General features: G+C 42.7%; 1 protein-coding gene across 1 annotated transcript; it reads right to left on the bottom strand.

Moving 5' to 3' along the window:
- Window positions 1-8,240: 8,240 nt before the first annotated feature.
- Window positions 8,241-9,674, bottom strand: LOC122053116. The gene has a single exon (XM_042614999.1). It carries the CDS (start codon window positions 9,528-9,530, stop codon window positions 8,373-8,375), a length of 1,158 nt encoding a protein of 385 aa, XP_042470933.1. The 5' UTR covers window positions 9,531-9,674; the 3' UTR covers window positions 8,241-8,372.
- Between the last annotated feature and the right edge of the window lie 5,780 nt (window positions 9,675-15,454).

Genomic DNA, 15,454 nt, shown 5'->3' with positions numbered 1-15,454 from the left:
CCTCTTCTACCAAGTCCAGCTCCATGTTTCTCCGTTCGGCGTTGTCATCATCATAGCTCTGGATCCTGGCTGACTCAACGCCGACTTCGACCGGTATGACAGCCTCACCACCATATACCAAATGGAACGGTGTGACTCCCGTCCCTTCTTTTGGCGTCGTTCGGATAGCCCACAAGACGCTCGGCACTTCATCCCAAATGGTCGAGCCGAGCGCGCAGAATACGAAGAATCTCCCGGTTGGCGACTTCAGCTTGACCGTTGCTCTGAGGATAGGCTACGGACGTGAAATGTTGCTCAATGCCGTAGCTTCTGCACCAATCCTCTAACATCTTCCCTGTGAACTGCCGCCCGTTGTCAGACACTAGTCGGCGAGGGATGCCGAACCGACAAATGATGTGTTGCCAGATGAATTTTTTAACCATTTGTTCAGTGATTTTTGCCAGCGGCTCGGCCTCCACCCACTTGGAGAAATAGTCTACCGCCACTAGTAAAAATTTCCTCTGCCCGGTCGCCATCGGAAATGGACCCACAATATCCATTCCCCATTGATCGAACGGACATGAGATGGTTGATGCCTTCATCTCCTCTGCCGGTCGGTGGGAGAAGTTGTGATACTTTTGGCATGAAAGGCATGTAGATACTGACCGAGCGGCATCTGTTTGTAAGGTTGGCCAAAAGTATCCGGCCAAGAGGATCTTCTTGGCCAATGAGCGTCCGCCCGGATGACCCCCGCATGATCCTTGATGTACTTCCTGGAGGATGTAAGCTGAGTCCTCCGAGCTTACACATTTCAGCAAAGGGCGCGAGAAAGCTTTCTTGTAAAGCTGATCTCCGATGAGTGTGAACCGACCGGCTCTTCTTCTGAGGAGCCGGGCTGCATATTCATCGGATGGTGTGGTGCCCGAACGGAGGAATTCTATAATAGGTGTCCTCCAGTCACTTGGAAATGTGAGGCCTTGCATCCGATCGACATGCGCCACCAGTAGCGTTTTTTCAATTGGTTGCTGAACGGCGACCGGCGTTATTGAGCTCGCTAGTTTGGCTAACTCATCGGCTGCCTGGTTCTCCGTTCGGGGGATCTTCTGAATAAGCACCTCTTGGAAAGTAGCTTTGAGTTTTTCAAAGGCCTCAGCGTAGAGTTTGAGCCGAACACAGTTGATTTCAAAGGTGCCGGAAAGTTGCTGAGCGGCCAACTGTGAATCAGAATAGAGTGTCACCCGAGCTGCTCCCACATGCCGTGCTGCCTGCAATCCGGCTATGAGGGCCTCATACTCTGCTTCGTTGTTAGTAGCTTTGTAATCTAGCCGGACGGATAGGTGCATCTTTTCTTCCTGAGGTGAGAGTAGTAATATTCCGATCCCACTTCCAAGCCGAGTGGAGGATCCATCCACATATATTCTCCACATAGCTTCCGGCTCTGGCCTTTGCACTTCGGTCACAAAATCAGCCAAGGATTGGGCTTTAATCGCCGAGCGGGGCTGATATTGGATGTCAAATTCACTCAATTCTGTCGTCCACTTGATAAGCCGTCCGGACGCTTCTGGATTCAACAGCACTCTTCCAAGTGGACTGTTCGTCCGGACAATAATGGTATGAGCCAAGAAGCCTCCGAGAGGCGAGTACGAGTGCATACGTCAATTTTTTTTAGATTGGTGTAGCGGAATTCTGTATCTTTTAATATATGACTTAGAAAGTACACGGGTTGTTGCTCAGAGTCGTTCTAGCGCACCAATGTCCAGCCAACCACATAGTTGGTGGACGACAAGTAGATCCAGAGTGGCTCGCCAACGCTTGGCTTGACCAATAGAGGTAAGGAGGCGCAACACCTTGAAGAACGGGTGACTCCGGTCGGATGATTTAGAGATGAACCTTGATAGCGCGGTGATATGTCCGGTCAGCCGTTGAGCCTCCTTCAAGTTGCGGGGTGGGGGCATGTCCTGCAATGCCTTCACCTTGCTTGGGTTCGCCTCGATTCCCCGTTCGGTGACGATACTCCTTGTTTTTAACAGACACTTATTTAGGTTCAACTTTATTCTATATGCCGTTAGGGTTCAGTAAGTTTTTTCAATGTCTGTACAAAGGTCAACGACTCGGAGAGATTTTATTAATATGTCATCAACATATACCTCCATGTTGCGGCCGATCTACCGTTGGAATACCTTATTCATCAGTCTCTGATAGGTGGCGCTGACATTCTTCAATCCGAACGACATCACATTGTAACAGTAAGTCCCGTCACGGGCAAGCAGCACTTGATGGTAACCTTGGTATGCGTCGAGCATGCAGATCAGCTTGCAACCCGCCGTGGAGTCCACCATTTTGTCTATTCGGAGGAGTGGATATAAGTCCTTTGGCAGACATTGTTCAGATCACGGAAGTCGATGCAGACTCGCCACTTGTTGTCCGGCTTGGAGACCAACACGATGTTGGCCAACTAGTTCGGGAACTGAACCTCGCGGATGTGACTGGCTTCTAGCAATTTTTCCACCTCCGCTCAAATAATTTGGTTCTGCTCGGCGCTGAAGTCCCTTTTTCTCTGCTTCACTGGTCGAGCGTCCGGTCGGACATGCAATTCATGCTGCGCCAGGCTCGACGAAATTCCAGGTAACTCATGTGTCGACCAAACGAAGACATCATGATTTCGTTGGAGGCATTGAATCAGCTTCTCCTTCTGTTCTTTCCCCAGATCAGAGGCGATAAAAGTCGTGGCCTCCGATCGGGTCGGATGGATCTGGACTTCCTCCTTTTCATCATAAATTAAAGCAGGAGGTTTCTCGGTTATGGCGTGTACCTCAATTCGGGGAGCCTTCCGAGCGGAACAAGCCTCTGCTCGGATCATCTCTATATAGCACCGCCGAGCTGCTAGCTGATCTCCCCGCACTTCTCCTACTTTGTCCTCCACGGGGAACTTTATCTTCTGATGGAAGGTTGAGACAACTGCTCGGAATTCGCCGAGCGCCGGTCGTCCCAAAATGACGTTGTAGGATGAGGGAGAGTCGACCACCACGAAGTTAACTGTCCTGGTCCTCCTGAGCGGCTCTTCTCCCAGCGAGGTGGCCAGCCGGATTTGTCCGACCGGCTGAACTTCGTTACCCGTAAACCCGTAGAGCAGCTCGGCTCGATCAATTTGCAGCTGATCGAACGCCTTCTTGAATATGATGTTGACCGAGCTCCCTGTGTCAACAAATATGCGGTGAATGGTGTAATTTGCTATTACCGCTTTAATGAGCAGCGCGTCGTCGTGGGGTACTTCAACTCCTTCTAAGTCCCCGGGTCCGAAAGTGATTTCCGGCCCACTTGCCCGCTCTTGGCTGCAGCCGACCACGTGGATCTGCAGCTGACGGACGCCCGCCTTTCTGGCTCGGTTGGAATCTCCTCCGGTCGGCCCACCAGCAATAACGTTGATCTCGCCCCGGGAAGTATTGCTCCTATTTTCCTCCTCCCGAGCGGACGGTCGTGACCGTTCTCTAGACGCCCGGCGATTCTCCTGCCTCGGGGATCGGTGCCGATCGGGTGTCTGCTGGTGTCGTCCCTCGGTGCGGGTCCGGTCAGCTTCATGAGTCCTACGTCTCCTGTCGATGGGAGGCGACCGTCGTTCGGCTTTCCTGGGAACAGGATTGGACACAAAGGGAAGGCTTCGGCAATCCCTCGTGTTGTGCGTATCCGTTTGGTGGAATTTGCAGAACATAGGGGTCCACCTCTTCTTTGGCTGGGGCCGAGCGGCAGCCACTTCTTGTACGTGTGATCTGACGTGAGGGGATCGAATTGCTTCGGCCCTCGGTCCTCTGGGTGGCTGCTGAGCGGTCTGAACAGGTGCGCGCTCGGTTGGAGTTTCCTTTTTCCGAGCGGCTTGCGCTTCTTCCACATTTATATATTCGTTGGCCCGATGTAGCATGTGATCATAATCTCGAGCTTTCGGATGAGCGACCGGAAGAAGTCCCCATCCACAAGGCCTTGCGTGAAGGCATTCATCATCGTCTCCGATGTGGCGTTGGATATCCATCGCCACTTGGTTGAATCACGAATATAGCCTCAAGCGATTCTTTCGGCTCTGCTTGATGGCGAATAAGTGACACTTGTCTTTTGATAGCGCCGACTATTGGCGAAGTGGTGGAGGAAGGCCGTTCGAATTCCTTGAAGCTCGTGATGGATCCGTCCGGAACCTTCAAACCACCGTTGAGCCGATCCAGAGAGGGTGGTAAGGAAAACTCTACACTTTACTCCATCGTACGATGGAGCGTGGCTGATATCGAACTTACCCAGATGATCATCCGGGTCCGTTGTTCCATTGTATTCGCCGATCGTCGGAGGCACGTAGTGCTTGGGCAGAGGGTCTCGTGGGATAACCTCCGAAAATGGCGATTGATCCGCTCGGGAGGAGTCCGCTCGGGGAGCTTTCCCCTTCACGTCATCCCGCCTTGGCATTTCATCCGAGGAAGATCCTCTATCTCTTCGGGCTGGTATGGCTTGGGGTGCGAAACAAGGCCCGATGGAATGCGACGGTGGTTGGAGGCGCTTCCGCTCGGCCATGAGACGCAGATGTTGCTTGCTGCTCCGCCCGCTCAGCGGATGCTTTTGTTTTGCTCCATGAGTTTGGCCTCTCGACCTGGGCATCGAGTTCTTCGTTGAAAGCGTCGGTGTGTGTCGCCCACCGTCCATTTTCACCGATCGGATGCAGGAGCGTTCCCACAGACGGCGCCAATTTGATCCTGTCCAAACCAAGAGTCAGCGGACGCTGGGCACGTGGCGCTCTCTGCTGGATCCTCGAGTGCTCAGGCGAACCTGCAACAAAACCGAGCCGGGAGGGGTGTCCCGGCGACGGTCCTCCGACGCTCAAGTCAGGCGAGGAATGACAAGAAGGTAGCCTCAAGATGAAGACGTGCATACCTCCGGTGAAGAAATTGAGGCCTTATATAGACCCCTCGAAGAAGCCTGGGCGCGCCAATCAAAGCAATCACCTGCATTTGACCATGCCCAGACATGGGTCTGTCAGAAGGGCCATGCCCAGATATGGATCCGTCAGAAAAGGCGTCCCTGAGGCCATACTGCTACTGTATCAACCTTTCCATGATGTGACGACAAGATCCTCCATCGTGCGATCTTGTGTACGGCCTAATCATCAGACATGCTTCTACTGATATCCCATATCCCGAGCCGAGCGCATAGGCCGCTCGGCCACCTTTTTGTCCCCTCGCCCTTATTTTGTCCGGGAGGGTTGTCCGCTCGGCTCTTTGGCCCCTGCCGTTCGGTCTCCCGGTCGGCCCTTCGATCCTCCTGCCTTGGCGTCGGACACCCAACCTCATGGATGGGTTATCTCTAACTCCGCTCGGACCAACCCGGCTGATCGGCTCGGCCATTGAACGCTTAGTCAGCCCTTCATCAGTTCTCAAGCTAAGACCCTTCAAAAAGTGGGTCCCCCATTCTTACTGCCGGATCACCGCATTTTATATAAAACCATTTAATCGACTGATATTCTTACCGATTCTATCGGTTCCTATTGAATCGACTCCAGTTGGTTAACCAGTTTCAACCGAGAACCGATAACAGAATAGGGCCTAGGTAAGTAGACTTAGTGGAGTGGGTTATTAGGTTTTTTTTTTGACAAACTAAAAACTCTCCAAAGAAAAGATTGAAAAGTAAACAGAAATGGGAAAACTCCCCCATCAACCGTCTCTCTCTGAGTCTCTCCTCCCAAATTACCAAATTCTGAAATTCCCAAATTCATTCACTCCATGCATTTCCTAAGTTTAGCTAGTCAGTTCTTAATTTTACCAATTTATCTGTTAAACCAACAAAAAAGAACTTAAATCAGGAACCAATCGATAAACTGATAAAAATCAATTAATCAGAACCGACTAAAATTGGTTAACCGTTAAACCAAAATTGATAAGCTACTAGTTCTACTCCGATTTCTGATTTGTCGATTTTTTTGCATAGCACTAGAGGTTACGTCCCTATTTTTTCTCTCACCCAATCATATTTTTAACCAATAGCACCCTGGGTTTTGTGCTCATCAACCCAAAAGCTTCAGGAAGATTGATCAAGTGGACCACGGAACTTAACGAATATAACGTACAGTATCAACCTCGAACCATCATCAAAGCTCCCATCATCAAAGCTCAGACCTTAACTGATTTTATGACTGAGATACAAAACTTGGAGCCAGAAGAAACTTGAAAAATCTACGCGGATGGATCGCCCACTTAGTAAGGCAGCGGGTTCAAAACTCTTATGATCATATCACCCCGTGAAGATAGCATGCAGTGTCCATTCGGTTGGATTATCGAGCAACTAATAATAAAGTGGAGTATGAAGCGTTGATAATCAACCTACAAGCCGCGAAGCATGTTGGAGCTATTTGAGTTCTAATCTTCTCAGATTTTCAGTTGGTAGTTCAGTAGTTGTTAGACAACTTTTAGATTAACAGTGAACGACTAAGGTTGTACGCGGAGACCTTTGAGAAATTGAAAGTCATATTTCAAGAAGTGCCCTTGTAGAAAATACCCCAGCGGAATATCAAAAGGCCAATGAGTTGGCCAAGTTGGCTGGCTCCTTAATCCCTTGGACTCTAGACAAACCTGTGGAGCAAACATTGTTGATAGCTCATATTTAATGACAAAACGAGCTAGAATTACAGAGGGACTTCAGAGCATCGCTCATTTTGTTCCTCTAACAAGGAAGTTTTCCTACCGACTCGAAACAAGCGCGGGTGATCCAGAAATTGGTCAATTGGTTCACATTGATTAGAGATAGCTTGTACAAGAGGGCTTTCTCTCGCCCTCTGTTCAAATGTATCGAGTCGGATAATATACAGTATGTTTTACAAAAGGTTTGGCAGGTCGTTTACTCAGAAGATTTTGCTAGCTGGATATTTTTGACCTATATTGCAAACCGACTCAGCTTGGCTTGTAACCACTTATTTATCATGTCAACAGCAACATAACATCCCGAACCATCCCATAGAACTACTGAAGACCTCAATTGTTTAATGCTCATTCAACTAATAGGGATGAATATTATGAGACCCTTCCTGTTGGCACCCGCTCAGAAAAAATTCCTTTTAGTGGCCATTGATTATTTTTCTAAGTTAGTGGAAGCCAAGACGCTAGTAAAAATAATCGAGCAGATAGTCATCAAATTCCTATGGCATAATATCATATCCCAATTTGGAATTCCCCACGAGCTCATCTTGAATAATGGTATGCAGTTTCAGGGTGATAAAATCTAAAAATCGTGCTAAGTTATGACATTTTGCGTGCTAAGTTATGACATTTTGCAAGCTTTCATCTCCGTGACATATGCTCAAAGTAACGGTTACGTGGAAGTCACCCATAAGGAAATTATCAATAGACTCAAAATTAAACTAGATCATGTTAGAGAAAGTTAGGTGGATGAACTGCAAGAAGCCACATGTATAACACCCTGTTATTTAGTATATGGTGGAAAAATAGTAAATCGGCTTAGGATTCAATCATAGACAGCTATATAATCAAGATAATTTCAATCAGTACCTTGTAATCAGAAGATCATCTAAGATTCTTTCTATTTTAAATTTTGTCACCATTAATATAGAAGTCATCAGGTCAACTTTCCGTCTTCGCTGATGCAAGAAAGGATCAATGATATAAGGCACTTAGGACAGCACAGGAATTGGCTGTTTCTTGGCAGTGATCTTCGGTCGCTGGATGCCAAACAAACACAGGGGTTTAAAAAAGAGATAGGAGCGTCGACTCATCAGAGTGGCAATGGAGAACGGGAAGCAGGCATGTTAGTGTCGCAGAGATTAGAATCTTTGCCTGCTGATCCAGCGGCAGACGCTGACGGAGGAATCGGCCTTGGTCGACCGAGGGAATAAGGCCGTCGGATCATATCAGGGTTCGCCGTCGTCGGCATCTGAACTGACGACCCGCCTGCAGCGGTGGCACAGGCGCACCGCTGCGTCCGTTGTATGTTGCAGCTACTGCTCAACTTTGTTTTTCCTGGAAATTCTTCGTTTGACTGCTGTAATTTTAGAAATATTAGAATTTTCCATCAATAAATGATTGATAATCCATCACGGGAGAGTACTGGTGCTTGGCGGAGACATCGCAAGGGTACAATCCGAATAGAGATGGGGAAAATGTCCGCGCGAAACGAGAGACCGACGGCGAATATTCGGCTCGTCGCTTCCTCGCGTTCTATCGTACGCCGAGCGGGCGCGCAGCTCCGGCGGCGGAAGGCTAGCGTGCGCAGAGGAGCAATGAAAGTCTGATATGAATCATGTGCATTTGCGATCAGATTTCTTCAATTGCTTAAATGCACGACTATTGACAGGCACAACGTGCTTCTAGATTGAAAACAAATTTGAATTGCTCTTTTGGATTTGCGATTTCCTAATTTGATTTCGAGCAAATGTTGCGATCTTGATCCTGACGCCGATGGCGCAGGGACGGACGGGACGCCTGCGCCCGGTTCGTGACGGAGCCCTGGCGTTCCTTCTTTGGCTGCGGCGAGAACAACTGTGCGAGGCCGAAGACGGAGACGGGCTTCCCGGAGCCGCGGAGGGAGCCTACGGGAACGACGTTGAGGACTGGCGCCACTTGGACGTTGGCAGAGTAGGACCTCTCCACCCGGCGCATCCGCGGCCTCGGGCCGCCGGTGAAGCTCCCCGGACTGCTCGAGCTCCGCTCCAGGCCGTGGAACACAATCTTGCCCGATGAGCTCATGCGCGGGCTGTCCACCGACACACCTCGCGGCGGCTGCGCTGCAGGATCGGTGGTCCGCTTGCTGGGGCTGAACCCCATCCTCGATGCCGCCGGCAAGGCGGGACGTGGGCAGGATAGGCGGATCCGGGACGCGACGTAGCCGATCTTATCGGAATCGATGGATAGCCCGGCGATATCCTCGTGATCGGGGCCAGAGGAGGAGGACGAGGAGTGAGATAGACAGGAGGCGATGTGCGAAGATTCTTGATCCGAGTCGCGAAGGAGGGGGAGACTAAACGACGAGTCGACAGAGGCAGCCTTGGGGTGCCAGTGGAGCAGATGCTTCGGAGCCGACCTTGGGACCGCACTCTTCTTCGAGGCGGCGGAGGCCACCGCTGACGGCACGTCGCCGACTGCCACTTGGACGCGGAACTTCGAGGCGGATGCGCGCTTCAGGCCGAGTAACTCACGCCAGCGACCGATGCACCTTGGCGCGCGGGGGGATAACCCGTAAGGATCTGCGCCGGAGATCTCCGCCTTCCGCCGCATCTCCGGAGGATCCGGAAAGACCATAGACTCAGCCTCCGGAGGCTTGGTGACAGCTAGATGGAGCGGAACGAGTTTTCCCTCGGAGAAGAGCTCGTCGGCGGGTAGCATGGAGACGGGACGGTCATGGAGGAGGAACTCGAAGTCCTCGTGGAATGCTTCGGGGCTGCCCTCCGCTGCGGGAGACGGAAGGTCAACGGAGGCAGCATCGTGGCTGAAGGAGATCCGAGGTCCAAACCAGGCGAACGCCTCCTTCGTCGTCGGCGTGATTGCAACGCTGTTCACCAGGGCGGACGGCATCAATGGAACCAGAGAAACAAAAAGGGCGCCGAAGAAGAAGACGATGTAAGTGGTTTATAAAGAATTTAATCCAATTTTTTTTTTTATTTGTTTTAAAATCGTTAACTCGGGTAAGTGATTGGGTAAGGTTAACGGTAAATAATGGGCAGTAGAGTACGTAGTCTCGTACATAGAAGAGTGCGTACAACACTGTAGCTTCCTACTTGCTATTGGTCCTCGTAAATATTTAATGCGAAAAATCTTCAAGTTAGTTGAGATTATTCTCTTAATTAAAATTGCTCTAAAATTAATTCAGAGTAATTTTAACTAATTAAAAAGAATTTTAATTAATATTAAATAAATTTTAATAACTTTATAGTTAGAGTTTTAGGAATATGCAGTGATTTTAGTCAAAAGTATTATACATATAATATTTTATAATAATATTAAAATAAAAAATATCATTTTAATTTTTTAGAGAGATTTTAAAATTCATCTTTGATGATTCACATGTCCAATCTTTGAAAGTCATTTTCACGAATTAAACATCTACGAGGGCTATCATCTAAAGAAATCACTGCTCAATCATTTATAATACTTTTCATTCTAATGAGAAAACAAAAAAAAAAACATGTATTAATAATAATTTTTCTCATAATTTAAAATAATAAGTTTTCTCAAAATTTAAAATAGACTAAGGAACATACATAAAACTTTTTTAAAATAAAAAAAAAAGAATTTTTTAAAATATTCTAGGTAAATAGACAGAATAATATATTCTCTCAGGTCATCCTTCTATTTTTTTTTTTTTTTTTGAAGTTACGATAAGCATAAGATTGAATTTCATTGTTTCAATATTAAAAAAAATAAATTTTGACGGTGTTAAATCGCGCACATCATATGTTACGCACGATCGTATAGAAAACATTAGATATTATATCATCTCTTTCTATATAATTGTAGAGAGAGATGATATGATGTTTGATGTTTTTTATGCAATCGTGACTAACATCCGATGTGTGCGATTTAACACGGTCAAAATTTAATTTTTTAATCTCTCTCATATTTATATGTAATAACTTTTCTCTCTTTCTTCTTAAAATAAAATTTTATCATCTCTCTCCTATTATTACATGCAACAATCATTGTGATACTTATGCTACAATATTATAACAGCTATTATGTATTAACTGATACAACAGTGAAGTAACTGCTATAACTGTGCAATAGCTACTACAATTATAAAGTAGTTGTTACAACCGTACAGTAATTGTTACAACCGTGAAATAGCTGTAACTATGCAATAGATGCTACAACGTTGTAGTAACTATTATATAGTAGCTGCTACAATAGTGAAGTAGCTGCTACAACTGTATAATAGCTGCTACAACTATAAAGTAGTCGCTACAATAGTGAAGTAACTTCTATAATTATGTAATAACTGCTATAACTGTGAAGTAACTGCTATAACTGTAAAGTAGCTGTTATAACGTTGTAGTAAATATTATGTAATAGTTGCTACAACTGTGAAGTAGCTACTACAACTGTGCAGTAGATACTACAACTGTGCGATAGTTACTACAACAATGTAGTTGCTACAATTATAAAATAGCTGCTACAACTTGCAGTAGTTGCTACGAAGGTGCAGTAGCTGCTACAACGATAAAATAGCTGCTAAAACAGTACAGTAGCAACTATTATGTAATAGCTGCTATAACAGTGATGTAACCGCTACAACTATGCAGTACAACTGTGTAGTAGTTGCTATAACGTTGTATCAACTATTATGTAGTAGCTACAACTATGCAGTAGATGTTACAACGATACAGTAGTTGCTACGACTGTGCAGTAAGTGTTACAACGGTACTATAACTGCTATAACATTGTAACAACTATAGTTACTATAACTATGTAATAATTATTATAACAATGTATTAGTTGCTAAAACGTTTGCATAATAACTATTATTACTGTATAATAGTTGTTACAACGTGTAGCAGTTATTATATAATGATATAATAATTATTATAATGTTATAATAGTTATATCATCTTTAAAAATTAGTATCTTTATAATTATTGTATGTAATTATAGGAAAGAGAAAAGAGTTATTTATTTTAATTTAAGAAAAAAGAGAAAAAAATTATTATATATAGATGAGAAAAAAATTATAAAAAAAATAAATTTTAACTATATCAAATAGCTCATTTCAAATTTCATTCACAGTAACGTCGGGCGGCATATCAATTTGTGTATATTATATATATATATATATATATATATATATATATAATATCCTGATGCGTTTATCAATAACTATTGATTCACATGGAGATTCGCGCGGTCTCCGTCTCTCTATCAGACCTCAGCGTCCAACAGCTGTCGCAGAGGAGAATCCTACTGTCTCTCTTACATGCCTTTATGTGATTGGATGCATGGCGGGTCCCGGTGTCAGCGAAGGACAAGTGTGGTACGGGAGGATAAATTGGGTTGATAACAAATATATATATATTTTTTCTGCTTTGTTGTCCGAATCTCTTTTCATGTTTGACGAACTGACTGCATCGAGACAACCGCCGATTTAACTAAATCGCCGCCAATCTTATTCGCTGCTAATTTTACACTGTCGACCGTCCATTTTCTGGATATTTAATCCAACGGCTGTCAACCCTTTGCCACTGTCAGAATCAAACTTAACTCGAATATTAATATTTTTATATTATTCGATTGATTGATTTACACTCCTAATCTGGATGTGAATGTGGATGTTGATGTAGATGTGGAATGTGGATCGTGGATTGTGGATTGTGGATTGTGGATCGATGGTTATTTGGGTGACAGCTTTTAGCTCTTTGGATAGTTTAACTAGTGGTTATCAGAAACCTAATCAGTGGATTAATTACAAATCTCAATAGCCCTTAATTTGATGAAACTTTAGAATGAAACATGTGCCATGTTGGATGGGTAAAAATCTATTCGTTGACTTTTCATAACTTATGACTAAATCAATATATATACGATAATTTATCAAAGGGTATATGTAGAGATCTAAATTTATCAAAAGACGTACATAATTTTAATATTTACTAAAGAACGTACTTGTTTTAAGTGCATTTCTTATTTTACCCTCCTGATAATTTATTTTTTTCTACCGTTTTTCTTTTCTCCATTGTATTTCTCTCTCTTCTCTTTCTTATCTTTTTTGTATCGACATGCAGAACATATAAATAACATTAGTCAATTTTTTAATAACATTTTAATAATTTGAAAAAGTAAAAATAAACAATGAATAACATATTTGAACCTAGAGAGCTCCGATTGCACCCATTTCAGTTCCTATAGATTTCTGATGTTGTAAGGAGTTCAAACATGTGCCTGATATGGAATGATATCAGGCTCATGTTGGGCCTGATATGAAATGTTCCAAATGTATGTGTCTAAATCATTCCTGGTAGTACATCTAAGATTATAGATATTGGAGCACACAATCTTGGGATGGATAGTCGGGTATGAGTGGATTACTATTCATCAGTTTGAATTTCAGTACTAGACTAACTAAATTTCTGGTTATGAAGAGTCAATGCAGCCATGATTCAAGACAAGCAAAATGTTGCATTCTTAGCTATTATTGTATTCTTTGGTGCACTACAATGCCACATAATGATCTCCTCATACATTAATTGCTTCCGAAAATCTGTAATGTTATGATACAAGAATATTTGTTGTGGATTACCATCCTCAGTGCTATATTTTTAGGATATTTTTACTTTATGATAAGATAATGGCAGAACCTTATGTATTGTATTGAGATAGCAAAACCATAATTGTGAATTTATTTTTAAAAATAAGGGAATGGTGATCAAACTTTTTAACTTTTCTTCCAAGAAATATAGGAAAAATTGAAAAATATAAATAATATAAAAATGAGTACCTACAAACTATTCATTAGTCTATCGTATTTTTATGATAAAATCATTCAGCAGCCATTTACCTTTCTTGTGTATTAAAACAACTGCTAGTGTTTATCTCAACTATGTGTCGTTAAATGTGCTATTAATCCTCATTGATAGAGAACCTAAATTTTTATTTATATGTCAGTTGGGTCCAATATGATTCCATATCAGGCCCATGTTGGGCCTGATATGATTCCATATCAAGCACATGTTGGGCCTGATATGATTCCATATCAGGCCCATGTTGGGCTTTTTTGACGATTCATTGATTTTATATATTAATATATATGAAAAGCTGAAATAAATAATGGACACCATATTTGAACTCCTTGCAACATCAAAAATTCATAGGAACTGAAATGAGTGCAATCGGAGCTCTCTAGGTTCATCAATGAGTTTCGGTCAAAATCCACTAATGGAGCTAGAGAGCTCCGATTGCACTTATTTCAGTTCCTATGGATTTCTGATATTGCAAGGAGTTCAAATATGATGCCCATTATTTATTTCATTTTTTAATAGATATTAATATATAAAATCAAAGAATCGGTAAAAAAACCCACCTTGGGCCTGATATGAGTCATATGGACTCATATCAGGCCCAACGTGGGCCTGATATATTCCATATCAGCCCCAACGTGAACATTTTGACGAATCTTTTATTTTACATGTTAACATCTATGAAAAATCAAAATAAATAATGAACATCATATTTGAACTCCTTTTAATTTCAGAAATCCATAGAAACTGAAATGGGTGCAATCGGAGCTCTCTAGGTCCATCAGTGGATTTTGACCGAAACCCACTGATCGACCTAAAGAACTCTGATTACACTCATTTTAGTTCCAGTGGATTTCTGAAATTTCAAGGAGTTCAAATATGTTATTCATTATTTATTTTTGTTTCTTCAAATGTATTAAAATGTTATTAAAAAATTGACTAATATTATTCATATGTTCTGCATGTCGATACAAAAAAGAGAAGAGAGAGAAATACAGTGGAGAAAAGACAAATCGTAGAAAAAGTCAAATTGTCATGAGTGTAAAATAGGAAATGCACTTAAAAAAGCGCGTTTTTTGATAAATATCAAAGTAACGTACGTCTTTTGATAAATTTAGATCTCTACATGCGCTCTTTGATAAATTGTCGATATATATGCTGTCAAAATCCTATTTGGTGCGTGAGTGTACGCGCTTGGGACGTCGAATCCAAGCACATTGGGTGACATATATATATTTTTAAAAGTTTTTACTGTTAGGGTACATTTACATGAGATTATCTTTAATAACCTTAATTGTTATAAAAAGGTTACTATTTGATTTAGATAATTGATGATTCCTAAATAATGATTCACATCCGACACATCAGTAAAAAGAATATACAACTTAGAATTAGAAAATCTCGAAAAATGAGGTTTTCTCTTGATTTAAGGTAATGAAATTTTTTGATAAAAAATATCCTCCTATATTTACATATTGGAATAAAAATACCCCTAAAATTTTTATAAGAAAATTTTGAATAAAGTTAAAAAAAAATATAAAGTTCAATAAAAGGGAAAATTAATAATATGTATGGTTAGTTGTATAACGAAGAAGAGTAATACAGGATAATATTTAATTAAGTTATATATCAAAACTTTATATAAATAAGTTTTTATTGGATTATCAGATTGAACTAAAAAAATATATATTATAATTTATTATTCATAACCAAGGTTATACAATTAAATATATCATAGGGTTTAGACTTTCCAATTAGATTATATTTGTTTAAGCTAAAGATTTTTTTTAGATTTTACCTTTAGGATTGATGCTTCCTAATTAAATTATTATTGTGCTCAAAGGATGCCCACATATTTCCATAATGAAGGATATTGTGTACTTTGGGTTTAGGTCCTCGTAGCTTTGCTCTTGAGTTCTTCTCAAAAGGCCTCTCATAGCAATAGAGATATCATGCATTCTTTTAACCTCCATGATTTTTCTTGGGACTTTGATC

Source organism: Zingiber officinale, chromosome 3A, assembly GCF_018446385.1.
Source record: "Zingiber officinale cultivar Zhangliang chromosome 3A, Zo_v1.1, whole genome shotgun sequence".
Taxonomy (NCBI): Eukaryota; Viridiplantae; Streptophyta; class Magnoliopsida; order Zingiberales; family Zingiberaceae; genus Zingiber; species Zingiber officinale.
The sequence above is the reverse complement of the archived record's forward strand: the minus strand, read 5'-3'. Positions and strand labels throughout refer to the sequence as shown.

Coding starts and splice junctions, on each gene's coding strand:
- LOC122053116 (XM_042614999.1), bottom strand. CDS start 9,530: ATGCCGTCCGCCCTGGTGAACAGCGTTGCAATCACGCCGACGACGAAG.